This window comes from Oenanthe melanoleuca, chromosome 27 (genome assembly GCF_029582105.1).
Source record: "Oenanthe melanoleuca isolate GR-GAL-2019-014 chromosome 27, OMel1.0, whole genome shotgun sequence".
NCBI classification, from domain to species: Eukaryota; Metazoa; Chordata; class Aves; order Passeriformes; family Muscicapidae; genus Oenanthe; species Oenanthe melanoleuca.
Window position 1 is genome coordinate 4295348 of NC_079360.1, and position 27221 is coordinate 4322568.

At 52.0% G+C, this 27221-nt stretch overlaps 1 protein-coding gene across 1 annotated transcript; it reads right to left on the minus strand.

Annotated features, from left to right (window-relative positions):
• Nucleotides 1–2304: 2304 nt before the first annotated feature.
• Nucleotides 2305–26850, minus strand: LASP1 (LIM and SH3 protein 1). Its single transcript, XM_056512256.1, has 7 exons — nucleotides 26732–26850; nucleotides 13622–13706; nucleotides 10030–10137; nucleotides 6302–6440; nucleotides 5957–5988; nucleotides 4745–4825; nucleotides 2305–2710 (listed from the first exon to the last, which is right to left on the minus strand). The coding sequence occupies exons 1-7, from the start codon at nucleotides 26785–26787 to the stop codon at nucleotides 2537–2539; spliced, it is 675 nt and encodes a 224-aa protein (XP_056368231.1). The 5' UTR covers nucleotides 26788–26850; the 3' UTR covers nucleotides 2305–2536.
• Nucleotides 26851–27221: the final 371 nt, after the last annotated feature.

Sequence of the window (27221 nt, forward strand, 5' to 3'; positions counted from 1 at the left end):
TCCGAGTCAACCGGGAAGAGAATCGGTCGGGTTGTTCCATTCCGTGGGTTTTCTTTTCTTTTTTTTTTTTTTTTGGGAAAAAAAAAGCCAAATAATTTCGATTTTTTTTTTTTTTTTTTTTTTTTTTTAACTGGTGGGTGCTCAACCCAGGAATGAGGACACAAGGACAAAACCCCAATCAAGCAACAGATCCCGAGGAAAACACGTTCTAAGCTCAGCACTGAGACACAACCAGGGAAGCTGGGATGGACGAGGTCGATTTTACACGTGATGAGAAGCAATCATTCAGCTTTTTAATCGTTCTTCTCCCTTGGATTTTTTATTTTTTATTATTTTTTTACTCTTTATTTATTTATTTTAAATACAGGTTTAGGTGCTTTTCAGCTATGAAAAAAAAAAAAAAAAAAAAAAGGCAAAAAAGTGCATAAAGTTGAGAGAAAAGGCAGAAATCAAGCAGTAAGAGGTTTGTTTTCCCATGGTGGGGGTGAAAGAGGCACGGGAGGGGAGAATTTAGGGACAATGATCTCCAGGGAAGATTAAAAAAAGGTCTGTATCCCAAAAGGGAATTTCTGTGTTATTTGGTCCATTAAAAAAGGGTTTATTCACATTGATCTTCCCCCCCATTCCCAGACAAGAATGTGATGAAGAGGATTTAGCAGGGAGAGGCTCCCCCTGCCCTTGTGCTCCCTGTTTTAGCACCAGCTGGGATTCCCAGCCTGGACAGCCCAGCCTGGGGCTCCTGGCACCCCAAATCCCTGTCACCCCAAATCCCTGTCACCCCAAATCCCTGTCACCCCAAATCCCTGTCACCCCAAATCCCTGATCCCACTGCAGCCGGGATTCTGGGATTCCCACCCTGGACAGTCCATCCTGGGTGTTCCTGTGTCACCCCAAATCCCTGATCCCACTGCAGCTCATCCTGGGGGCTCCTGTCACCCTAAATCCCTGTCACCCCAAATCCCTGTCCCTGACCCCACTGCAGCCCATCCTGGGTGTTCTGCTCCTGTGTTACCCTAAATCCCTGTCCCTGTCCCACCCTGCAGCCCATCCTGGGTGTTCCTGTGTCACCCCAAACCCCTGTCCCTGATCCTGTGTCACCCCAAACCCCTCTCCTTGTCCCCTGCAGCCGGGATTCCCACCCTGGGTGTTCCTGTGTCACCCCAACCCCCTCTCCTTGTCCCCCACAGCCGGGATTCCCACCCTGGGTGTTCCTGTGTCACCCCAAACCCCTCTCCTTGTCCCCCACAGCCGGGATTCCCACCCTGGGTGTTCCTGTGTCACCCCAACCCCCTCTCCTTGTCCCCCACAGCCGGGATTCCCGTGTCCCTGCCCCGACCCCGCTGTCCCCAGCCCCACCCCCGAGCACGGGAGGTGTCCCCAGCAGGACCGAGCAATGTCTCACCCGGTGCTTTGGTCCCTCATTCCCGTTTTTCCTGCGGAGTTTCCCCCCGGGATCCTCCTGTCCCCGGGTCCCGCAGAGATTCCAGCTCCCCCTCCCTGCTCGGTTCCAGTTTGACCCGACCCCACCCTGGGACCCCCTGGAGCCGGAGGAGGAGGGGACAGGGATGGGCTGTGACCTTTTGGTCCGTGACACCACCCCAAAATTGGTCCCAAAAAGCTGCCACCAGTGCGGTGGGGATGAGAGGGGCGGCGTGGCTCGGGGTGCCACACCAGCCAGGGGACAATCAATCAATCAGGGGACAATCAATCAGGGGACAATCAATCATCAGGAGGATTGTGGTGGCAGCACCAGAGTGGTGGCAGAGCTCAGCAGCAGCAGGAGAAAAGCAGGAGAATTATTTGTGGGAGGAAAAGGAGATTCCCAGAGCCCAGCCCAGAGTGAGATGGAGCTGCAGGGGGCCCATCCCAGTTTGGGGGACTCATCCCAGTTTGGGGGGCTCATCCCAGCTCCAGGGAGCTCATCCCAGTTTGGGGGACTCATCCCAGTTCCAGGGGGTCTTATCCCAGTTATAGAGAGCTCATCCCAATCCAGGGGAGCTCATCCCAATCTGGGGGGCTGGTCTCTGCTCCAGGGGGGCTCATCCCAATCTGGGGTGCTCATCCCAGTTTGGGGGACTCATCCCAGATCCAGGAGGCAGGTCTCTGCTCCAGGGGGGTTCATCCCAGTTTGGGGGGGTTCATCCCAGTTCCAGGGAGCTCATCCCAATCTGGGGGGCTGATCCCAGTTTGGGGGGCTCATCCCAGTTCCAGAGCCCAGGACACCCCCAGGATGAGCCCAGGGAGCTGCAAACCCACCCTGAGCCCAGAACACCCCAGAATGAGCCCAGGGCACCCTTGGGATGAGCCCCCCTTGCCTCTCCCACCCCCCAGCAGAATCTGCTCCTGTCCTGGCCTCTCCCTGTCCCTGTCCCTCCCTTTTCAGGGATTTCTGGAGTTTTCCCCCACCAGGGACAGGAGCAGGAAAACCCCGGAGCTCTGATCCCCACGGGGCAGAACCGGCCAGAGAAACGGGACAGCGCGGAGCCAGGGGGAGGGGACAGGGAGGGGACAGGGAGGGGACAGGGAGGGGACAGGCTCAGATGGGCTCCACGTAGTTGGCGGGCAGCATGCCCGTGTCCCCCGTGCGCTCCACCGTGCCGTACATCCAGCCGTCATCGATCTGCTGCACGTTGGTGATCGTGTCCCCGTCCTGGAACGACACCTCGTCCTCGTCCGCAGCCGTGTAGTCATAGACGGCACGGAAACGCTTCTGGGGGCGGGACGGGGACGGGTCAGAGACGGGGACAGGGGACAGAGCCATGGGGACAGGGACGGGTCAGAGACAGGGACAGGGGACAGAGCCATGGTACAGGGACAGGGGACAGGGACAGGGTCAGAGACAGGGACAGGGGACAGAGCCATGGGGACAGGGACGGGTCAGAGACATGGGACAGGGACGGGACAGGGACGGGTCAGAGACAGGGACAGGGGACAGAGCCATGGGGACAGAGACAGGGTCAGAGACAGGGACAGTGTCAGAGCCATGGGGACAGGGACAGTGTCAGAGACAGAGGACAGGGGACAGTGTCACAGCCATGGGACAGGGACAGAGCCATGGGGACAGGGACAGGATCAGAGACATGGGGACAGTGTCAGAGCCATGGGGACAGGGACAGGGGACAGGGACGGGTCAGAGACAGGGGACAGGGGACAGAGCCATGGGGACAGGGACAGGGGACAGGGACAGGGTCAGAGACAGGGGACAGTGTCAGAGCCACGGGGACGGGGACAGGGACAGAGCCAAGGAACAGGGACAGTGTCAGTGTCAGACATGGGGACAGGGGACAGAGCCAGGGGACAGGGACAGGGGACAGTGTCAGAGCCACGGGGATGGGGACAGGGTCAGAGACAGGGGACAGAGGACAGTGTCACAGCCATGGGACAGGGACAGGGGACAGTGTCACAGCCATGGGACAGTGTCAGAGCCATGGGGACAGGGACAGGGGACAGTGTCACAGACAGGGGACAGTGTCAGAGCCATGGGGACGGGGTCAGAGACAGGGGACAGTGTCAGAGCCATGGGGACATGGGGACATTGTTACAGACACGGGGACACTGTCACAGCCGTGGGGACATGGGGTCACTGTCACAGCCGTGGGTGTCACTGTCACTGTCCCCTCCCAAGCACACAGGGCTCCCAGCCCCTCCTGGGCGCTGGGTCCGGGCGGGTCCCGGTGCCAAACCCAAACCCAAACATCCAACAGCTCCCGGTGGGAATGGGGGCTGGGATGGACTGGGCTGGGCTGGGATGGGCTGGACTGGGCTGGGATGGACTGGGTTAGGCTGGACTGGGCTGGGCTCACCCCCTCCCCTCCCCTCCCAAAGCCTTTCCTGGGGATCCCCAGTGGGAATGGGGGGCTGGGTTGGACTGGGCTGGGCCGGGCTGGGTTAGGCTGGGTGGGTTCAGTTAGGCTGGGCCAGGCTGGGTTAGGCTGGGTGGGTTCAGTTAGGCTGGGCTGGACTGGGTTAGGCTAGGTGGGTTCAGTTAGGCTGGGCCGGGCTGGGTTAGGCTGGGCAGGTTCAGTTAAGCTGGGCTGGACTGGGTTAGGCTGGGCGGGTTCAGTTAAGCTGGGCTGGACTGGGTTAGGCTGGGCAGGTTCAGTTAAGCTGGGCTGGACTGGGTTAGGCTGGGCGGGTTCAGTTAGGCTGGGCCGGGCTGGGTTAGGCTGAGCCGGGCTGGGTTAGGCTGGGTGGGTTCAGTTAGGCTGGGCTGGACTGGGTTAGGCTGAGTTAGGCTGGGCTGGGCTGGGTTAGGCTGGGCAGGTTCAGTTAGGCTGGGCCGGGCTGGGTTAGGCTGGGCTGGACTGGGTTAGGCTGGGTGGGTTCAGTTAGGCTGGGCTGGACTGGGTTAGGCTGGGTGGGTTCAGTTAGGCTGGGCTGGACTGGGTTAGGCTGAGTTAGGCTGGGCTGGACTGGGTTAGGCTGGGCGGGTTCAGTTAGGCTGGGCTGGGCTGGGTTAGGCTGGGTGGGTTCAGTTAGGCTGGGCTGGACTGGGTTAGGCTGAGTTAGGCTGGGCTGGGCTGGGTTAGGCTGGGTTAGGCTGGGCTGGGTTAGGCTGGGTTAGGCTGGGCTGGGTTAGGCTGAGTTAGGCTGGGTTAGGCTGAGTTAGGCTGGGCTGGGTTAGGCTGAGTTAGGCTGGGCTGGGTTAGGCTGAGTTAGGCTGGGCTGGGCTGGGTTAGGCTGGGCTGGGCTGGGTGAGGCTGAGTTAGGCTGGGCTGGACTGGGTTAGGCTGGGCTCACTCACCCCCCCTCCGGCCGGGGCGCTGCGCTGGCTCGAGGCCGGAGCCACCGGCTCCTTGTAGCCGTAGGACTGGGATGGAGGCGGCTGCTGGAAACCTGCAGGGAAGAGAAACGAGAACTGGGATGGGGAACTGGGATGGGGGAAATTGGGAACTGGGATGGGGGAAATTGGGAACTGGGATGGGGGAAACTGGGAACTGGGATGGGGGAAACTGGGAACTGGGATGGGGGAAACTGGGAACTGGGATGGGACTGGGAACTGGGATAAGGGGAACTGGGATGGGGGAAACTGGGAACTGGGATGGGGGAAACTGGGAACTGGGATGGGGGAAACTGGGAACTGGGATGGGGGAAACTGGGAACTGGGATGGGGGAAACTGAGTGATCCCAAACTGGGATGTGGTGCATTCACGAACTGGGATTTGAGTGATCCTGAACTGGGATTTGAAATGATCCTGAACTGGGATGTGGATGGATTCATGAACTGGGATAGGCATGAAGCCTGAACTGGAATTTGGATGATCCTGAACTGGGATTTCGGTGGATCCATGAAGTGGGATTTGAGTGATCCTAAACCAGGATTTGAAATTATCCTGAACTGGCATTTGAGTGTTTCATTAACTGGGATTTGAGTGATCCTGAACTGGTACGTGGGTGGATCCATAAACTGGGATATGGATGAAGCCTGAACTGGGATTTGGATGACCCCAAACTGGTATTTGGGTGGATCAATGAACTGGGATTTGAGTGATCCTGAACTGGGATTAGAAACGATCCTGAACGAGGATCTGTGGGTGGATCAATGAACTGGGATTTGAAATTACCCCAAACTGGGATTTGGGTGATCCTGAACTGAGATTTGAGTAACCCTGAACTGGGATGTGGGTGGCACCCGAACTGGAATTTGAGTGACTCTGAACTGGGATGTGGGTGGAATCTGAACTGGGTTTGAAATGACCCCAAGCTGGGACCTGGGTGGATCCATGAACTGGGATCTGGGTGGACCCATGAACTGGGATTGAAATGACCCCAAGCTGGGCTCTGGGTGGATCCATGAACTGGGATTTGGGTGGATCCATGAACTGGGATCTGGGTGGATCCATGAACTGGGATTGAAATGACCCCAGGCTGGGCTCTGGGTGGATCCATGAACTGGGATTTGGGTGGATCCATGAACTGGGCTCTGGGTGGATCCATGAACTGGGATTGAAATGACCCCAAGCTGGGCTCTGGGTGCCCCAGGCTGGGCTCTGGGTGAATCCATGAACTGGGATTTGGGTGGATCCACAAACTGGGATTTAGTTCCATTCATGAACTGGGCTCTGCGTGCCCCAGGCCGGGCTCTGGGTGGATCCATGAACTGGGCTCTGGGTGGATCCACGAACTGGGATGTGGGTGGATCCACGAACTGGGATTGAAATGACCCCAGGCCGGGCTCTGGGTGCCCCAGGCCGGGCTCTGGGTGGATCCATGAACTGGGCTCTGGGTGGATCCATGAACTGGGATTGAAATGACCCCAGGCCGGGCTCTGGGTGCCCCAGGCCGGGCTCTGGGTGCTCACCTGTGCCCCCAGGCTGCCCCAGCTGCCCCTCTGCTCTCCGGTAGCCGCCGCTCTCGGGGCAGTTCCTGCGCTCGGGCTCCGACCCCTCGCTGGGCACGGGGCCCATCCTGCTCCTCTCAAACTCCTCGTGGTACTTGATCTGCAGGGCAGGGACACAGCTCAGAGCCAGCCTGGAGCAGCTCCTCCCCAGGAAAAAGGGGGGATGAGGCCTCAGGGAGGCTGGGATTGGAAATCAGGGAGAATTCCTTTGGAAAAGGGAGTTTGGGCTGCTCGGTGGAGTCGCTGAAAGGGTTAAAAGCCAAAAAAAGTGGATGTGGCACGTGGGGACAGGGTTGGTGCTGAGGGCAGGGCTGGGTCAGGGCTGGGCTCGAGGCTTTTCCAGCCTGGAGGATTCCAGGATCCTTCACTATCCCAGCTGGGCTGTTTTTGGCACCCCAGCAAAAAACAGGGACAGGCCCTGGAACAGTCCCAGGAGCAGAGACAGGACAGGAACAGCCCCAGGAACAGCCCCCAGGACAGGTCTGGGATCAGGGACAGCCCCTGGAACAGCCCCAGGATCAGGAACAGCTCCCAGGACAAGGTCAGGAACAGGGAGAGCCCCAGGAGCAGGGACAGGGACTGGAACAGCCCCAAAATCAGGAACAGCCCCAGGAGCAGGGACAGGACAGGAACAGCCCCAAGGACAGGTCTGGGAACACCGAGAGCCTTGGGGACAGCCCCAGGATCAGGAACAGCCCCCAGGCTGTGCCCAGCCCCATTCCCAGGATGTGCTCACACCATTCCCATTCCCAGGATGTGCTCAGGCCATTCCCATTCCCAGGATGTGCCCACTCCCATTCCCATCCCCAGGATGTGCCCACTCCCATTCCCAGCCCCATTCCCATCCCCATTCCCACTCCCATTCCCATCCCCATTCCCAGGATGTGCCCAGCCCCATTCCCAGCCCCATTCCCATTCCCAGGATGTGCCCAGCCCCATTCCCAGCCCATCCCCATTCCCAGCCCCATTCCCATCCCCAGGATGTGCCCACTCCCATTCCCACTCCCATTCCCAGCCCCATTCCCATTCCCATCCCCAGGGTCCCCCTGCCCCCACTCTGGGCTGTTTTGGGGCACAGCCCCCCCTGCTGCCCTGCCCCCCCTGTTCCAGGGCTGGAGCTGCTCCCTGTGTGTGTCTCTGTAAGTGGGTCAGGGCCAGCCAGGCTGGCAGCCAGGCACTGGGAAAGGCTGGGAATGGCTGGGAGAGGCTGAGGGGGGCTGGGCTCAGCTCCCTGCTGGCACTTGGTGTCCCCAGCCCAGCCCCCAGCCCCACTCTGCCAGCTCAGAGCTGCCCCAGGGAAAATCCTCCACATCCCAGGGATGCTGAGAGCTGCAGCAGCAAACAGGGAGTGGAAATCCCTGCTGGGTTTGGTGAGAGCTGCAGGGAGTGAAATCCCTGCTGGGTTTGGTGAGAGCTGCAGCAGAAAACCAGGGAGTGGAAATCCCTGCTGGGATTGGTGAGAGCTGCAGGGAGTGAAATCCCTGCTGGGTTTGGTGAGAGCTGCAGGGAGTGAAATCCCTGCTGGGTTTGGTGAGAGCTGCAGCAGAAAACCAGGGAATGAAAATCCCTGCTGGGTTTGGTGAGAGCTGCCTCAGAAAACCAGGGAGTGGAAATCCCTGCTGGGTTTGGTGAGAGCTGCAGCAGCAAACCAGGGAGTGAAAATCCCTGCTGGGTTTGGTGAGAGCTGCAGGGAGTGAAAATCCCTGCTGGGTTTGGTGAGAGCTGCTGCTGGGGCACCAGGGGCACTCCAAACCCTTCCCCAGCAGCTCCAGGACAGGAATCTGGGGCTGGAAAAGCAGCAGCAGCTCACAGAGCCCAAGGGGTTTCTGATGGAAAGAAGGAACAGAGCAGGGAGGATCCAGCAGAACCCAGGAGGATCCAGCAGGAGGATCCAGGAGGATCCAGCAGGAGGATCCAGCAGGAGGATCCAGCCCTGCCCCTTCCCCAGCAGCCCAGGGGGATTCAGCTCCCTGTGTGGGAGGTTTGGGGCAGGGGGAGCCCAGCCTGCTGCTCCTGTGCCACAGCCAGGGGTGGATCCCTGAGCATCCCAGAATATCCCTGAGCATCCCTGCCCATCCCAGTCCATCCCTGAATATCCCCATCCCAGTCCATCCCTGCCCATCCCAGTCCATCCCTGAATATCCCTGAGCATCCCAAAATATCCCTGAGCATCCCTATCCACCTCTATCCATCCCAGTCCATTCCTTCCATTCCCACAAATCCCAATCCATCCCAGTCCATCCCAGCCCATCCCTGAACCTCCCTGAGCCTCCCAGTCCATCCTTATCCATCCCTGCATCATCCCCACAATTCCCAGGATCCCTGTGGAGCTCAGGACATCCCACAATTCCAGGAATCCTCAGGGAGGCCCAGGACATCCCACAATCCCCAGGATTCCCCTGGAACTCAGAACATTCCACAATCCCCAGGATCCCTGTGGAGCTCAGCACGTTCCACAATTCCAAAGATTCCTGTGGAACTCAGGACACTCCACAATTCCCAGGATCTCTGGAGCCCAGGACATCCCAGAATCCCAAGAATCCCCCTGGATCTCAGGACATTCCAAACCCCCTGCTGTGCTTTTTGGCGGAGCTGGATCCCAAATTTCCCAAATAATTCCAGCTGCTCCTCCCAGGGATCATCTCAGCTGCCCTGGCACAGGAGGTGCAAGCAGGGAATTATTTCTGCCAGGATTGTTAGGAATTTGTGACGCAGGCTGTGCCACGACAGTGCCACGACAGTGCCAGTGCCACGACAGTGCCACGACAGTGTCAATGTCACGACAATGTCAGTGTCACCACAGCGTCACGACAGTGTCAGTGTCACGACAGTGTCACCACAGTGTCACGACAGTGCCAGTGTCACCACAGTGCCACGACAGTGCCAGTGTCATGACAGTGCCACGACAGTGCCAGTGTCACCACAGTGTCACGACAGTGCCAGTGTCACGACATTGTCACCACGGTGCCAGTGTCACCACGGTGCCACGACAGTGCCACCACAGCGTCATGACGGTGTCAGTGTCACAAAAGTGTCACCACAGTGTCACGACAGTGCCAGTGTCACGACATTGTCACCACGGTGCCAGTGTCACCACGGTGCCACGACAGTGCCACCACAGCGTCATGACGGTGTCAGTGTCACAAAAGTGTCACCACAGTGTCACGACAGTGCCAGTGTCACAAAAGTGTCACCACAGCGTCACGACAGTGCCATGACAATGCCAGTGCCACAGTGTCACCACAGTGCCACGACAGTGCCACGACAGTGCCAGTGTCATGACAGTGCCACGACAGTGTCACGACAGCGCCACGACAGTGCCAGTGCCACGACAGTGTCACCACAGTGTCACCACAGTGCCAGTGTCACGACATTGTCACCACGGTGCCAGTGTCACCACGGTGCCACGACAGTGCCAGTGTCATGACAGTGCCATGACAGTGTCACGACAGCGCCAGTGTCACAGAGTCACGACAGTGCCACAACAGTGTCAGTGCCACGACAGTGTCACCACAGTGCCACGACAGTGCCAGTGTCACCACAGTGCCACCACAGTGTCATGACAGTGCCAGTGTCACGACAGTGCCAGTGTCACGACAGCGCCGCCACAGTGCCAGTGTCACCACAGTGCCACCAGTGTCACGACAGCGCCACCAGTGTCACGACAGTGTCACGACAGCGCCACTCACGTTGCTGATCTGGTCCTGGGTCTTCCTGATGCGCTGCAGCTCGGGCGTGTCGGCCACAACGCTGAACCCTCGGCCCTTGTTCTTCTCAAACTCCTCCTTGTAGCGGATCTGGGCGGGACGGTCAAATAACGGAGGGGAGAGTTAAAATAATGGGAGGGAAAGAATAAAAAAATGGGGTTGGGACAGTCAAAAAAATGGGATTGGAGAAGAATTAAAAAAATGGGGTTGGAGCAGAATTAAAAAAAATTGGGATTGGGTTAGTCAAAAAATAAAGGGATTGGGATAGCTAAAAAAAATGGGGTTGGAGCAGAATTAAAAAAATAATGGGATTGGATAGAATTAAAAAAATGGGATTGGGACAGTAAAAAAAAATGGGATTGGGATAGTTAAAAAAAAATGGGATTGGAGCAGAATTTAAAAAATGGGATTGGAGAAGAATTTTAAAAAATGGGATTGCAGCAGAATTTAAAAAAATGGGATTGGAGAAGAATTTAAAAAAATGGGATTGAGACAGTCAAAAAAAAATGGGGTTGGAGCAGAATTAAAAAAAATGGGGTTGAGCACAGTTTTAATTAAAAATGGGATTTGAACAGAATTTTAAAAAACAGGATTTGAACAGAATTTAAAAAAACAAAACAAAAAAAAAACCAAAAATCTGAACACAGTTTTAACCAAAAACAGGATTTGAACAGAATTGAAAAAAAAAAAAAAAAAAAAGGATTTGAACACAGTTGTAACCAAAAACTGGATTTGAACACAGTTTTAACAAAAAATGGGATTTGAACAGTTTTCAAAAAAAACAGGATTTGGACGAATTAAAAAAAAAAAAAAAAAAAAAAAAAGATTTGAACACAGTTTTAACCAAAATTGGGACTTGAACAGAATTAAATGAGATTTGAAGAGTTTTAACCAAAATTGGGATTTGAACAGAATTAAATGGGATTTGAAGAGTTTTAACTCTAAACTGGATTTGGCTCAGGAGGAGCCACCAGCCCCAGTTCCCCCAGGAATTCAGCCCAAAAAACTAAAGAATAATTTAATAATAAATTAATAATTTAATCAATTAAAATGGATCCCACAATTAATTTTCCTGGGGGAGCTGCTCCTCCCATGCCCTGAGTGCACCCAAAAACCCTTCTCAGATCCCCCCAAACCCTCCCCTGGTGTCACAGCAGCTTGGGGACAGCTTGGGGACAGCTTGGGGACAGCAGTGGCAGTGCCATCCCCGGGCAGGAAGGGCTGAGCCCAAATTCCAGGGTTGGAAAAGCAGCCCCAGGAGGGGGAAGCTGCAATTTCCCTGCTCAGAAAAAGCAGCTTGTGGCCACCAGGGTGGCACTTTGGGGACATTTGTGGCCAGGACAGGACATCGTGGTGCAGCAGCTTCCTGTGAGTGGGAGGGGGTGGGACAGAAATGGAGGGGACACAAATGGAGGGGACAGAAATGGAGGGGACACAAATAGAGGGGACACAAATAGAGGGGACACAAATAGAGGGGACACAAATAGAGGGACAGTGACAGGGAATGGCTGCTGGCACTGGCACCCAGCCTGGCCCTGCAGGTGCTCAGTGTCACATCCCTGTCACCCTGTCCCTGTCACCGTCACCCATCCCTGCAGCTCCTTCTCCTTGTCACCCCATCCCTGTCACCCCATCCCTGCAAGTGCCCAGTGCCACATCCCTGTCACTCACCCCTGTCACTGTCCAGGACCCCATCCCTGTCACCCTGTCCCTGTCACCCCGTCCCTGTCACCCCATCCCTGCAGGTGCCCAGTGTCACATCCCAGTCACCTTGTCCCTGTCACCCATCCTTGCAGTTCCTCGTCCTTGTCACTCCATCCCTGTCACCCTGCCCGTGCAGGTGCCCACTGTCCCATCCCTGTCACCCCATCCCTGTCACTGTCCAGGACCCTGTCACTGTCACCCCATCCCTGTCACTGTCCAGGACCCTGTCCTTGTCACCCTGTCCCTGCAGGTGCTCAGTGTCACATCCCAGTCACCCTGTCCCTGTCACCCACCCTTGCAGTTCCTTGTCACCCCATCCCTGCCTCTGTCCAGGACCCTGTCCCTGTCACCTATCCCTGTCACTGTCCAGGACCCTGTCACTGTCACCTATCCCTGTCACCCCATCCTTGTCACTGTCCAGGACCCTGTCACCCCATTCTTGTAGCTCCTCATCCTTGTCACCCTGTCTCTGCCCCCCCATTCCTGCAGGTGCCCAGTGTCACATCCCAGCCACCCTGTCCCTGTCACCCACCCCTGCCTCTGTCCAGGACCCTGTCACTGTCACCCTGTCCCTGTCACCCCATCCCTGTCACTGTCCAGGACCCTGTCACTGTCACCCATCCCTGTCACCCACCCCTGCCTCTGTCCAGGACCCTGTCACTGTCACCCCATTCTTGTCACTGTCCAGGACCCAGTCCTTGTCACCCTGTCCCTGCAGGTGCCCAGTGTCACATCCCTGTCACCCCATTCTTGCAGCTCCTCATCCTTGTCACCCTGTCTCTGCCACCCCATCCCTGCAGGTGCCCAGTGTCACATCCCTGTCACCCTGTCCCTGTCACCCTGTCCCTGTCCTTCCCCAGGTTCTGGAGCCAAAGCAAACCCGGATCCTGCAGGATCAGCCTGGCCCCACACCCCGAGTGACAGAGGGGACACACAGGACCTGCCTGCTCAGCTCCCCAAAAACCCCCAGCAAAAAACCAGCAACCCTCCCCCAGGCCACCCCTCATCCCTCCAAATGTTTATTTCTGGAATTTATTTCCTGGAATTGTCAGGAAAATCCATCTGGAGCTCACCTTGTCCAGAATTAATTCAGGAATATCCAAAATCAAACACACAGAGAACTCCCAGAATTAATTCAGGAATATCCAAAAGTCAAACACACAGAGAACTCCCAGAATTAATTCAGGAATATCCAAAAGTCAAACATGCAGAGAACTCCCAGAATTAATTCAGGAATCTCACAGAGAAATCCCAAAATTAGAGAGACAAAAACACAACAGGAAAGGTCAGGGTGGGTTTTTCCCATGGGAATTTGATATTTTTGGGAATTCTCAGGGCTGGAAGGACCTGTGGGGTTTTTTTCCCTTCAATGGGAAGGTCAGGGTGTTTTCCCCCGGGAAATTTGGGATTTTTTGGGAATGCTCAGGGCTGGAAGTGTTTTTCCCCTCAATGGGAAGCTCAGTGTGGGTTTTTACCATGGGAATTTAGAATTTAAGGGATTTTTGGGAATTCTCAGGGCTGGAAGTATTTTTCCCCTTCAATGGGAAGCTCAGGGTGTGTTTTTTCCCCATGGGAATTTGGGATTTTTGGGAATTCTCAGGGCTGGAATGACCTGTGGGTTTTTTTCCTTTAATGGAAAGGTCAGTGTGGGTTTTTCCATGGGAATTTGGGATTTTGGGAATTCTCAGGGCTGGAAGGATCTGTGGGGTTTTTTCCCTTCAATGGGAAGGTCAGGGTGTTTTCCCCCGGGAAATTTGGGATTTTTTGGGAATGCTCAGGGCTGGAAGTGTTTTTCCCCTCAATGGGAAGCTCAGTGTGGGTTTTTACCATGGGAATTTGGAATTTAAGGGATTTTGGGGCTCTGGCTCACCTGGCTCTGCAGCTCGCTCTGCTGCTTCAGGCGCAGGTTCTCGGGCGTGTCGGCCACCATGGTGAAGGATTGCTTGGGGTAGTGCCTGCGGGGACACGCCGGTGACACTGTCACTGTCAGTGTAAGTGTCACTGTCACTGTTAGTGCCACTGTCAGTGTAAGTGTCACTGTCACTGTAACTGTCCATTAGTGCAAGTGTCACTGTCCCTGAGTGCCACTGTCAACTGTGTCACTGTCCCTGTTAGTGCCACTGTCACTGTAAGTGTCCCTGTTAGTGCCACTGTCACCTGTCCCTGAGTGCCACTGTCAGTGTAAGTGTCACTGTTAGTGTCCCTGAGTGCCACTGTCACTGTCAGTGCCACTGTCACCTGTCCCTTAGTGCCACTGTCACTGTCAGTGTCACTGTCCATTAGTGCCACGGTCACTGTCAGTGCCACTGTCCCTGAGTGCCACTGTCCCCGTTAGTGCTACTGGCCTTTAGTGCCACTGTCCCCTGTCTCTTAGTGCCACTGTCAGTGTCCCTGAGTTGCACTGTCCCCACAAGTGCCACTGTCCCTGTTAGTGTCACTGCCATTGTTAGTGCCACTGTCCCTGAGTGCCACTGTCACTGTCAGTGCCACTGTCAGTGTCCCTGAGTGCCACTGTCCCCACTAGTGCCACTGTCACCTGTCCCTGTTAATGCCACTGTCACTGTTAGTGCCACTGTCACCTGACCCTGAGTGCCACTGTCACTGTTAGTGCCACTGTCACCTGACCCTGAGTGCCACTGTCCCCACTAGTGCCACTGTCCCATAGTGCCACTGTCCCCGTTTTGGAAGATCCCAGATCATTAATTCCCCCAGGGAATCCCAGAGCATTCCCAGCCCAAACCACCCTGGGATTCTGGGAGATCCCAAATCACAAATTCCCCCAGGGAATCCCAGATCACACATTCCCCCAGGGAATCCCAGATCACACATTCCCCAGGGAATCCCAGAGCATTCCCAGCCTCAAGAGGAGAGCCAAGAGCCAGCCCAGACCATCCCGGGATTTTGGGAGATCCCAGATCACACATTCCCCAGGGAATCCCAGAGCATTCCCAGCCCAAACCATCCTGGGATTTTGGGATAATTCCCCCAGGGAATCCCAGAGCATTCCCAGCCTCAAGAGGAGAGCCAAGAGCCAGCCCAGACCATCCCAGGATTTTGAGAGATCCCAGATCACACATTCCCCAGGGAATCCCAGAGCATTCCCAGCCCAAACCATCCCGGGATTTTGGGATAATTCCCCCAGGGAATCCTAGAGCATTCCCAGCCCAAACCATCCTGGGATTTTGGGAGATCCCAGATCACACATTCCCCTTGGGAATCCCAGAGCATTCCCAGTCTCAAGAGGAGAGCCAAGAGCCAGCCCAAACCATCCTGGGATTCTGGGAGAATTCCCCCAGGGAATCCCAGAGCATTCCCAGCCCAAACCATCCTGGGATTTTGGGAGATCCCAGATCACACATTCCCCCAGGGAATCCCAGCTCATTCCCACCTTTGTGAGGAGAGCCAGCCCAAACCATCCTGGGATTCTGGGAGAATTCCCCCTGGGAATCCCAGATCATTCCCAGCCCTGGAAGCAGATCCCCATCAGCTCTGCCTGGGGTTTTTAGAAACCCTGAGGGTTTTCCCTGTGATATTCCCGATGTGAATTCCCATGTGAACATCCCCCCGGGGCAGGGCAGAGGCTCCTGCTGGAGCTGGAGCATCCCTGCCCTGCCAGCCTGGATTGTCTCATTGCCATGGCAACAGCATCCCATCCCTGCCCCGGGCACTGAGAACGGCAGGGAAAGGCAGGAATGCAGCCCTGGGGAGCTCAGGAAAACTGGGAAAAAGGGCTGGGAACCACAGAAATCCATCCCTGGAAAACAGGGCTAGGAAACACAGAAATCCATCCCTGGAAAATACAGAAATCCATCCCTGAGGAGCTCAGAAAAACTGGGAAAAAGGGCTGGGAAGTAGAAATCCTTCCCTGGAAAATACAGAAATCCATCCCTGGGAAACACAGAAATCTAGAAATCCATCCCTGGGAAACACAGAAATCTAGAAATCCATCCCTGGGAAAGGCAGAAATTCCTCCCTGGGAAACACAGAAATCCACCCCTGGGAAACACAGAAAAACTGGGAAAAAGGGCTGGGAAATACAGAAATCCATCCCTGGGAAATACAGAAATCCATCCCTGAGGAGCTCAGGAAAACTGGAAAACGGGGCTGGGAACCACAGAAATCCTTCCCTGGAAAACAGGGCTGGGAAATAGAAATCCCTCCCTGGAAAATACAGAAATCCATCCCTGGGAAACAGGGCTGGGAAATAGAAATCCATCCCTAGGAAAGGCAGAAATTACTCCCTGCAAAACAGGGCTGGGAAATGCAGGAATCCATCCCTGAGAAACACAGAAATTCCTCCCTGGGAAAGGCAGAAATCCATCCCTGGGGAGCTCAGGAAAACTGGAAAACAGGGCTGGGAAACACAGAAATCCATCCCTGGGAAACACAGAAATCCATCCCTGGGAAACACAGAAATCTAGAAATCCATCCCTGGAAAACAGGGCTGGGAACCACAGAAATCCATCCCTGGAAAATACAGAAATCCATCCCTGAGAAACACAGAAATTCCTCCCTGAGGAGCTCTGGAAAACTGGAAAACAGGGCTGGGAAATAGAAATCCATCCCTGGGAAACACAGAAATCCATCCCTGGGAAACACAGAACTAGAAAATGAGGCTGGGGAACACAAATCTAAAAATCCATCCCTGGAAATCAGGGCTGGGAAATAGAAATCCATCCCTGGGAAAGGCAGAAATCCTTCCCTGAGAAGCTCAGAACTAGAAAATGAGGATGGGGAACTCAGAAATCCATCCCTGGGAAATACAGAACTGGAAATCAGGGCTGGGAAATGCAGAAATCCATCCCTGAGAAACACAGAACTGGAAATCAGGGTTGGGAAACACAGAAATCCATCCCTGGGGAACTCAGGAGAACTGGGAAACAGGGCTGGGAAATAGAAATCCATCCCTGGAAAATGCAGAAATCCATCCCTGGAAAATGCAGAAATCCATCCCTGAGAAACACAGAACTGGAAATCAGGGTTGGGAAACACAGAAATTCATCCCTGGGGAACTCAGAACTGGAAATCAAGGATGGGAAATGCAGAAATCCATCCCTGGGGAACTCAGGAGAACTGGAAAACCGTGGGAGGAGGAGGAGGGAATTAAAAATAACCTGGAAACCAACAGGCAGCCCAGCTGGACTGAACACAAAGCTGATCCTGCTCCAGCCCAGCCAGGGATGGAGCTGGGACTGGGATCCTCAGGATTTTGGGGAATCTCACAAGGATCTGAGGCAGGTTTTGCTCAGCCCTGAGTTAACAGGGAGGAGGGATCTGCACCAGGTGTGGGATGAATTTGGGATCTTCCCCTGGCATTGGGAACAACTCCTGGGGATGAAGAATTTTAAACTTTAGGGAATTTAGGATATGGGATTCTTTCCTGGGATTGGGAACAGCTTCTCCCCCAGCCCCTGGGGAAGAGGAGTTTTGAATTTTAGGGAATTTTGGATTTGGGATTCTCCCCCAGGATTTGGAACAGCTTTTCCCCCAGCCCCTGGGGAAGAGGAGTTTTGAATTTTAGGGAACTTTGGATTTGGGATTCTCCCCCAGGATTTGGAACAGCTTCTCCCCCAGCCCCTGGGGAAGAGGCATTTCAACCCTCAGGAATTTGGGATCCCAACCCTCCTTCCCCACAGCCAAACCCGAGGTGGGGGCAGAGCTGGGGGTCCCCAGAGCCCCCCGAGGTTGGGAGCAGAGGGGGAGGGGTTCTGCTCCTCCTGCCTCAGCAGCACCAAACCCACCCCAAAATTACCCTAAACCCACCCTAAACACATCCCAAACCCACCCTCAAACCACCCCAAAATTACCCTAAACCCACCTTAAACACATCCCAAACCCAGCTCTAAAACCACCCCAAACCCACCTAAAACTACCCCAAAATTACCCTAACCCACCCCAAAACTATCCTAAACTCACCCTAAAACCACCCCAAAATTACCCAAAACCCACCTTAAACACAACCCAAACGCACTCTAAAACCACCCTAAAACCATCCCAAAATTACTCTATAACCCACTCTCCAAACCACCCCAAACCCACCCTAAAACTACCCTAAACCACCCCAAAATTATCCTAAACCCACCCTAACCCCACCCAAAACTACCCTAAACTCACCCTAACCCCACCCAAAACTACCCTAAACTCACCCTAAACCACCCCAAAACTACCCTAAACCCACCCTAACCCACCCCAAACCACCCTAAACCCACCTTAAACCACCCAAAAACCTCCCAAAATCACCCTAAACCACCCCAAAATTACCCTAAACCCACCCTAAACCCACCCAAAACTACCCTAAACTCACCCTAAACCCACCCCAAAATTACCCTAAACCTGCCCTAAACCCACCTTAAATACACCCCAAACCCACTCTAACCCACCCTAAAACTACCCTAAACCACCTTGAACACACCCCAAACCCACCCAAAAACCATCCAAAATTACCCTAAATCACCCCAAAACCATCCCAAACCCTCCCTAAAACTACCCTAAAACTACCCAAACCCACCCTAAACCACCCCAAAATCACCCTAAAACCACCCTAAACTACCCTACCCCAAAACCACCCAAAACTACCCTAAACCCACCCCAAACCCACCCTAAAACCACCCCAAAACTACCCTAAACCCACCCAAAACCACCCCAAACCCACCCTAAAAACACCCAAACCCACCCAAAACCACCCCAAACCCACCCTAAAACCACCCCAAAATCACCCTAAACCCACCCTAAAAACACCCAAACCCACCCAAACCCACCCTAAACCACCCCAAAATCACCCTAAACCCACCCTAAAACCACCCCAAAACTACCCTAAACCCACCCCAAACCACCCCAAAATCACCCTAAACCACCCCAAAATCACCCTAAAACCACCCAAAACTACCCTAAACCCACCCAAACCCACCCCAAAACCACCCAAACCCACCCCAGGGCACCCCCAGCTGCAGGATTGCTGCCAAGGGGCTCCCAGAGGGGGAGCAGCAGGAATTGGGCACCCCAAGAGCTCAGGGAGAGGCTTTTGCCCCACAACCCTCCTGCAGAAAATCCCTCATTTACCCCAAAAGGGAGAGGGAACCCCAAAAGGACTCAGGGACAGATCCCAGGGTCAGGGCATGAGCAGCCCAAGGGGATAAATGGGGGAAACTGGCTCAGTGCACCCCAATCCTGGCACAGGGGGAGGAAATAATCACTGATCCCATAAAAATCATTCATCCCATAAAAATCATTCATCCCATAAAAATCACTGATCTCACAGAAATCAATAATTCATCCCATAAAAATAATTCATCCCATAGAAATCCATCACTGATCCCACAGAAATCGCTGATCCCAATAAAAATCATTGATCCCACAGAAATCAATCATCCATCCCAAGGAAATCCTGCACCCACCCCATGGAAATCAATCATTGATCCCACAAAAATCACTGATCCCATAAAAATCACTGAACCCACAGAAATCCATCACTGATCCCATAAAAATCAATCATCAATCCCATGGAAATTAATCACTGATCCCATAAAAATCATTGATCCCACAGAACTCATCCACCCCCCAGCCCCAGCTTCTGTGTAAATCCTGTTCCTGTAGAGCAGCTCCCAAATCCCAGAATCCCAGAGTCAATGGGATTTCCCAGAATCCCAGAACCAATGGGATTTTCCATAACCAATGGAATTTCCCAGAATTCCAGAAACAATGGGATTTCCCAGAGTCAATGGGATTTTCCAGAATTCCAGAATCAATGGGATTTCCCAGAATTTCATAACAAATGGGATTTTCCAGAATTCCAGAACCAATGGGACTTTCCAGAATTCCAGAATCAATGGGATTTCCCAGAATTCCAGAATCAATGGGACTTTCCAGAATTCCAGAACCAATGAGATTTCCCAGAATTCCATAACAAATGGGATTTTCCAGAACCAATGGGATTTTCCAGAATTCCAGAACCAATGGAATTTTCCATAACCAATGGAATTTTCCATAACCAATGGAATTTTCCAGAATTCCATAACCAATGGGATTTTCCAGAACCATTGGGATTTTCCCAGAATTCCAGAATCAATGGGATTTCCCATCACTCATGGGACTTTCCAGAATTCCAGAACCAATGGGATTTCCCAGAATTCCAGAACCAATGGGATTTTTCAGAATTCCAGAACCAATGGGATTTTCCAGAATTCCAGAACCAATGAGATTTTCCAGAATTCCAGAACCAATGAGATTTTCCAGAATTCCAGAACCAATGAGATTTCCCAGAATCATTGGGATTTTCCAGAATTCCAGAACCAATGGGACTTTCCAGAACCAATGGGATCTTTCCAGAATTCCAGAATCATTGGGATTTCCCAGAATAATTTGGATTTTCCAGAATTCCAGAATCAAATGGGACTTCCCAGAATAAATGGGATTTGAGGAACCATTCCCCTCAGGGGGAACTGGGACAAACACACCCCTACAGCAGGCAGGGCCCCTTCCCACCCAGAAAATCCCAGAAAATCCCAGAAAATCCCAGAAAATCCCAGAAAATCCCAGAAAATCCCAGCTGCTCCTGGCAGCCCCAGGGGGATTTTGTGGAGCTGTTAAATCAGGTCAGGGGAGTCTCCTCCTGTCTGGCTCCAGCATTAGCAGCTGAGCTGAGCTGAGAATGGCAATTGAGAGGTGGGTAAAAGTTCATCCATCCCATAATTTATCCATCCATCCCATAATTCATCCATCCATCCCATAATTTATCCATCCATCCATCCATCCCATCCTGGGATTTGGAGCTCCAAACAGAAATGAATCCCCCAGCACTCATCCCCCCCATCCCATCCCAGTCCTGCCCTAAAAGCAGAATTTCCCCCAAAAATCTCCTGTTCCCAAGGAGGAAAAAATACAGGGAAGAATCAGGCTTGAAATAGAGAAAAAAACCCAAAAAAATTGCAATAAAATGGTTAAAAGACCCCAAAAATCGAGGTAAAAATGGCCCCAAAAAATCACCAAAATTGCAATAAAATGGTAAAAAAAAAAAAATCACCAAAATTGCAATAAAAATGGCCAAACCCACCCCCCCCAAATTGCAATAAAAATCGGCTAAAAAGATCAGCTAAAAATCAGCTAAAAATTCAACATTAAAAAATCAGCTAAAAAAATCAACTCAAAAAATCAAGCTAAAAAATCCACTTAGAACAGCATCAGATCCCTGTGATCCCAGTCCCAGTTCCCTGGGATCCCAGTCCCAGTTCCCTGAGATCCCAGTCCCAGTTCCCAATCCTAGTTCCCCCTGAGATCCCAATCCCAGTGATCCCAATCCCAGTCCCAGTCCCAGATCCCTTTGATCCCAGTCCCAATCCCAGTCCCCTGTGATCCCAGTTATCCCAGCTCCCTAAAATCCCAGTCCCAGACCCCTGGGATCCAAATTATCCCAGTCCCAGATCCCTGGGATCCCAGTCCCAGTTATTCCAGTGATCCCAATCCCAGATCCCAGTTCCCTGTGATCCCTCTGATCCCAGGTCCCTGGGATCCCAGTTATCCCAGTCCCAGGTCCCTGGGATCCCAATCCCAGATCCCAGTTCCCTGTGATCCCAGTTATCCCAGTCCCAGATCCCTGTGATCCCAGTTATCCCAGTTCCCTGAGATCCCAATCCCAGTCCCAGATCCCTGGGATCCCAGTCCCAGATCCCAGTTCCCTGTGATCCCAGTTATCCCAGTCCCAGATCCCTGTGATCCCAGTTATCCCAGTTCCCTGAGATCCCAATCCCAGATCCCTGGGATCCAAATTATCCCAGTCCCAGTTATCCCAGTGATCCCAATCCCAGCTCCCTGTGATCCCAGTCCCAGTTATTCCAGTGATCCCAATCCCAGATCCCAGTTCCCTGTGATCCCTCTGATCCCAGATCCCTGTGATCCCAGTTATCCCAATCCCAGATCCCAGTTCCCTGAGATCCCAATCCCAGATCCCAGTTCCCTGTGATCCCAGTTATCCCAGTTCCCTGAGATCCCAATCCCAGTCCCAGGTCCCTGGGATCCCAGTTATCCCAGATCCCTATGATCCCAATCCCAGTCCCAGCTCCCCGAGACCCCAATCCCAGTTATCCCAGTTCCCTGAGATCCCAATCCCAGTCCCAAATCCCTCTGATCCCAATCCCAATCCCAGTCCCAGTTCCCTGAGATCCCAATCCCAGTTCCCTGTGATCACCCCCCAGCAGGGACAGTTTGTTCCCCAGCCCAGCCCAGGGCAGGATCCTCCCCCAGGATCCTCCCAGACTGAAAATCAACTTTAAACTCTCATTTTCCAGGATTTCCCAGGGGGATCTCCCTGCAAAGCTCAGCAATTTCAATATTAAAACCTCTATAAAATGTTCAGGAACAACTCCAGTCTTCCCAGCTTGGGCAAAAACTCCCAGTTTTCCCAATTTATAGAAGTCTCAGACTTCCCTGGATTTTCCCTTCTTTCCACTTTTAGCTCTAAGTGCTCGAGCCAAGAGTCCAGCCCAGCCCTGAACGTCCCTCCCAGTCCCTCCCAGTCCCTCCCAGTGCCCAACTGGAGCCAAGCAGGGCACAGGGAGGGGGTGGGGACTGTCCCATCCCATCCCATCTGTCCAATCCTCCCGGATTCCTGGCTCGGGGGGATGAATGAAGCCCAGCCCTCTTCCTCCTGCTCTCCCTGAGAAAGAAACTCAGGAATTTGGCAGGAGGCCACGGCTGGAACAGAGAGGAGCCTGTGCTGGGGCACGTTGGGAAAAGCAGCTCTTCCCTGCCAGGATAAAGGAGTTTTAATTCTTGTTTTTCCAGCCCCTTCTCAGAGCTGTCCCTCCTCTCCATCCCAAATAAATTTTGGGCAGAGCTGTCCCTCCTCTCCATCCCCAAAAAATTTTTAGGGCAGAGCTGTCCCTCCTCTCCATCCCCCCAAATTTTGGGGCAGAGCTGTCCCGCCTCTCCATCCTCTCCAAATTTTGGGCAGAGCTGTCCCTCCTCTCCAAATTTTGGGGCAGAGCTGTCCCTCCTCTCCATCCCCACCAAATTTTGGGCAGAGCTGTCCCTCCTCTCCATCCCCACCAAATTTTGGGCAGAGCTGTCCCTCCTCTCCAAATTTTGGGCAGAGCTGTCCCTCCTCTCCATCCTCTCCAAATTTTGGGCAGAGCTCTCCCTCCACTCCATCCCAAATAAATTTTGGCCAGAGCTGTCCCTCCTCTCCATCCCCAAAAAATTTTGGGCAGAGCTGTTCCTCCTCTCCATCCTCTCCAAATTTTGGGCAGAGCTCTCCCTCCCCTCCATCCCCAGAAAATTTTGGGGCAGAGCTGTCCCTCCTCTCCATCCCAAATAAATTTTGGGCAGAGCTGTCCCTCCTCTCCATCCCCAAAAAATTTTGGGCAGAACTGTCCCTCCTCTCCAAATTTGGGGCAGAGCTGTCCCTCCTCTCCATCCCCAGAAAATTTTGGGGCAGAGCTGTTCCTCCTCTCCATCCCAAATAAATTTTGGGCAGAGCTGTCCCTCCTCTCCATCCCCAAAAAATTTTGGGCAGAGCTGTCCCTCCTCTCCATCCCCAAAAAATTTTGGGCAGAGCTGTCCCTCCTCTCCATCCCCAAAAAATTTTGGGGCAGAGCTGCTCCTCCTCTCCAAATTTTGGGGCAGAGCTGTCCCTCCTCTCCATCCCCACCAAATTTTGGGCAGAGCTGTCTCTCCTCTCCAAATTTTGGGGCAGAGCTGTCCCTCCTCTCCATCCCCTCCAAATTTTGGGGCAGAGCTGTCCCTCCTCTCCAAATTTTGGGGCAGAGCTGTCCCTCCTCTCCATCCCCCCAAAATTTGGGGCAGAGCTGTCCCTCCTCTCCATCCCCACCAAATTTTGGGGCAGAGCTGTCCCTCCTCTCCAAATTTTGGGCAGAGCTGTCCCTCCTCTCCATCCCAAATAAATTTTGGGCAGAACTGTCCCTCCTCTCCAAATTTTGGGGCAGAGCTGTCCCTCCTCTCCATCCCCCCAAATTTTGGGCAGAGCTGTCCCTCCTCTCCATCCCCAAAAAATTTTGGGGCTCCCATTTCCTTTAAAATGAGGAAAATGGGAAGAATTTGGGATTTGGGGCAGTTTGTGGGCCCGGGGCAGGAAGGGTTAAAGCAGCAGCAGCATCAAAGGCTCCTTGGAATGTCAGGAATTTCCCATTTTTATCCCACTTCCCCTGCAGCAAACTCAGCACCCCCAGGGCTGGGGATGGGAGAATCCCATGGGCTGAGGTCCCTGCACACCCCAAAAATCAAAATCAGCATCCTTAAAAATAGCCAATCCCCCCCCAAAAAAAAAAAAAAAAAAAAACAAAAAACAAAAAACAAAACAAAAAAAAAAAACCAGCATCCTCCCCCCCCCCAAAAAAATAAAATAAAAAAATCAACCCCCAAAATCATCCTCTGCTTCAAAAATCAACCCCAAACTATCATCAACCCCCTCAAAAAAATCACCAACCCTAAAAAATTATCATCCACCCCAAAAAACCATCCACACCCCAAAAATCATCATCCTCCTCCTCCCCAAAAAATCATCATCTTCCTCCCCAAAAATCATCATCCTCCACCCAAAAATCATCATCCTCCCCCCAAAAAAACATCATCCACCCAAAAATCATCATCCTCCATCCCTAAAATCATCATCCTCCTCCCAAAAATCATCATCCAACCCCCCAAAAAATAGTCATCCATAACCCTGGTTTAATACCAGTATTAACTAGTTTAACACCAGTATTAACTGGGGTGCAGCCCTGGTTTAACACCAGTGTTAACTAGTTTAGTACCAATATTTAACCCTGGTTTAACCCAGTCTTAACTAGTTTAATACCAGCATTAACTGAGATTTAACCCTGGTTTAACACCAATGTCAACTAGTTTAGTACCAGCATTAACTGGAGTGTAACCCTGGTTTAACACCAGTACTAACTAGTTTAGCACCAGCATTAACTGGGATTTAACCATGGTTTAACACCAATGTTAACTAGTTTAGTACCAGTATTAACCTGGGTTTAACCCTGGTCTAACACCACTGTTAACTAGTTTAATACCAGCATTAACTAACATTTAACCCTGGTCTAACGCCAGTGTTAACTAGTTTAATACCAGCATTAACTGAGAGTGAGAACACTGGTTTAATACCAGGAATAACTAGCTTAACACCAGTTTAACTGGGGGTGTAACCCTGGTTTAATACCAATATTAACTGGGGCATAACCATGGTTTAACACCAGGATTAACTGGTTTAACACCAGTGCTAACTGGGGGTGTAACCCTGGTTTAACACCAGAATTAACTAGTTTAATACCAGCATTAACTGGGATTTAACCCTGGTCTAACACCAGTGTTAACTAGTTTAATACCAGCATTAACTGGGGTTTAACCCTGGTTTAACACCAATGTTAACCAGTTTAATACCAGCATTAACTGGGGTGTAACCCTGGTTTAACCCAGTATTAACTAGTTTAGTAACTGGGGTTTAACCCCGGTTTAACAGCAGTATTAACTAGTTTAGTAACTGGGGTTTAACCCTGGTTTAACCCAGTATTAACTAGTTTAGTAACTGGGGTTTAACCCTGGTTTAACCCAGTATTAACTAGTTTAGTGACTGGGGTTTAACCCTGGTTTAACCCAGTATTAACTAGTTTAGTAACTGGGGTTTAACCCTGGTTTAACAGCAGTATTAACTAGTTTAGTAACTGGGGTTTAACCCTGGTTTAACCCAGTATTAACTAGTTTAGTGACTGGGTTTAAGACCAGCACTAACTAAAGCTGAGCCTCCCCAGGCAAGGCTCCACCTCCCTTTAAGGAACCAGGAAACAGCAGGGCAGGAGCTGCTGGGGACCTGGGGCTGGGACTGGCCTTGAGGGAGGAATATCTCAAAAAACAATCCCCAAAATATCCCCAAAAAATCCCCAAAAAATGCCCCCAAAATATGCCCAAAAAAAGCCCCAAAAAAATCTCCCCAAAAAATCCCCCCAAAAAATCCCCCAAAAATAATCCCCCAAAATATCCCCCAAAAATAATCCCCCAAAAATGCCCAAAAAATCCCCAAAAAAATCCCAAAAAAAATCCCAAAAAACCCCCAAAAAATCCCAAAAAACCCCCCAAAAAAATCCCCCAAAAAAATCCCCAAAAAAAATCCCCAAAAAAATCCCCAAAAAAACCCCCCAAAAAAACCCCCCCAAAAAACCCCCCAAAAAACCCCAAAAAAATCTCCCAAAAAACCCCAAAAAAACCCCCAAAAACCCCTAAAATATCCCCAAAAACCCCCCAAAAAAACCCCAAAAAACCCCAAAAAACCCCCAAAAAAACCCCCCTAAAAAACCCCTAAAAAATCCCCAAAAAAACCAAAAAACCACCCCCAAAAAAAACCCCCCCAAAAAAACCCAAAAAAACCCCTAAAAAATCCCCAAAAAACCCCAAAAAAACCCCCCAAAAAACCCCCAAAATAACCCCCCCAAAAAAAATCCCAAAAAAATCCCAAAAAAAATCCCAAAAAATCCCCAAAAAATTCCAAAAAACCCCCCAAAAAATCCCAAAAAACTCCCAAAAAAATCCCAAAAAAACCCCCCAATAAACCCCAAAAAACCCCCAATAAACCCCAAAAAAAACCCCAAAAAAAACCCAAAAAAACCCCAAAAAAACCCCTAAAAAATCCCCAAAAAACCCCAAAAAAACCCCCCAAAAAACCCCCAAAATAACCCCCCCAAAAAAAATCCCAAAAAAATCCCCGTCCAAAAAAAATCCCAAAAAATCCCCAAAAAATTCCAAAAAACCCCCCAAAAAATCCCAAAAAACTCCCAAAAAAACCCCCCAATAAACCCCAAAAAACCCCCAATAAACCCCAAAAAAATACCCCAAAAAAACCCAAAAAAACCCCAAAAAAAACCCAAAAAAACCCCAAAAAAACCCCAAAAAAACCCCAAAAAACCCCAAAAAAACCCCAAAAAATCCCCAAAAAAACCCAAAAAAAACCCAAAAAAACCCCAAAACCCCGACTCACGCGTTGCAGTACGGCTTCTTCTCGTAGCCCTTGTAGTTCTTCATGTTCAGGGTCATCTTGCAGGTCTCGCAGTGGAAACATGATTTGTGCCAGAACTGCAGGGAAAAGGGGCAGCTGTCAGCTCCAGGGTCCCAAAATCCTGAAATTCCCACCTGGGATCCCAAAATCCTGAAATTCCCACCAGGGAATCCCAAAATCCTGCTGGAAATCTTGAAATTCCCACCAGGGATCATAAAATCCTGAAATTCCCACCAGGGATCCCAAAATCCTGAAATTCCCACCAGGGATCCCAAAATCCTGATGGAAATCCTAAAATTCCCACCAGGGATCCCAAAATCCTGAAATTCCCACCAGGGATCCCAAAATCCTGATGGAAATCCTGAAATTCCCATCAGGGATCCCAAAATCCTGAAATTCCCACCAGGGATCCCAAAATCCTGAAATTCCTACCAGGGATCCCAAAATTTCACTGGAACCCCAAAATTCCCAC

Coding starts and splice junctions, on each gene's coding strand:
- LASP1 (XM_056512256.1), bottom strand. CDS start 26,787: ATGACCCTGAACATGAAGAACTACAAGGGCTACGAGAAGAAGCCGTAC. Junction 10,138..13,621: donor AGAGCGAGCTGCAGAGCCAG/GTGAGCCAGAGC, acceptor CGTCCCGCCCAG/ATCCGCTACAAGGAGGAGTT. Junction 2,711..4,744: donor GCGCCCCGGCCGGAGGGGGG/GTGAGTGAGCCC, acceptor TCCCGCCCCCAG/AAGCGTTTCCGTGCCGTCTA.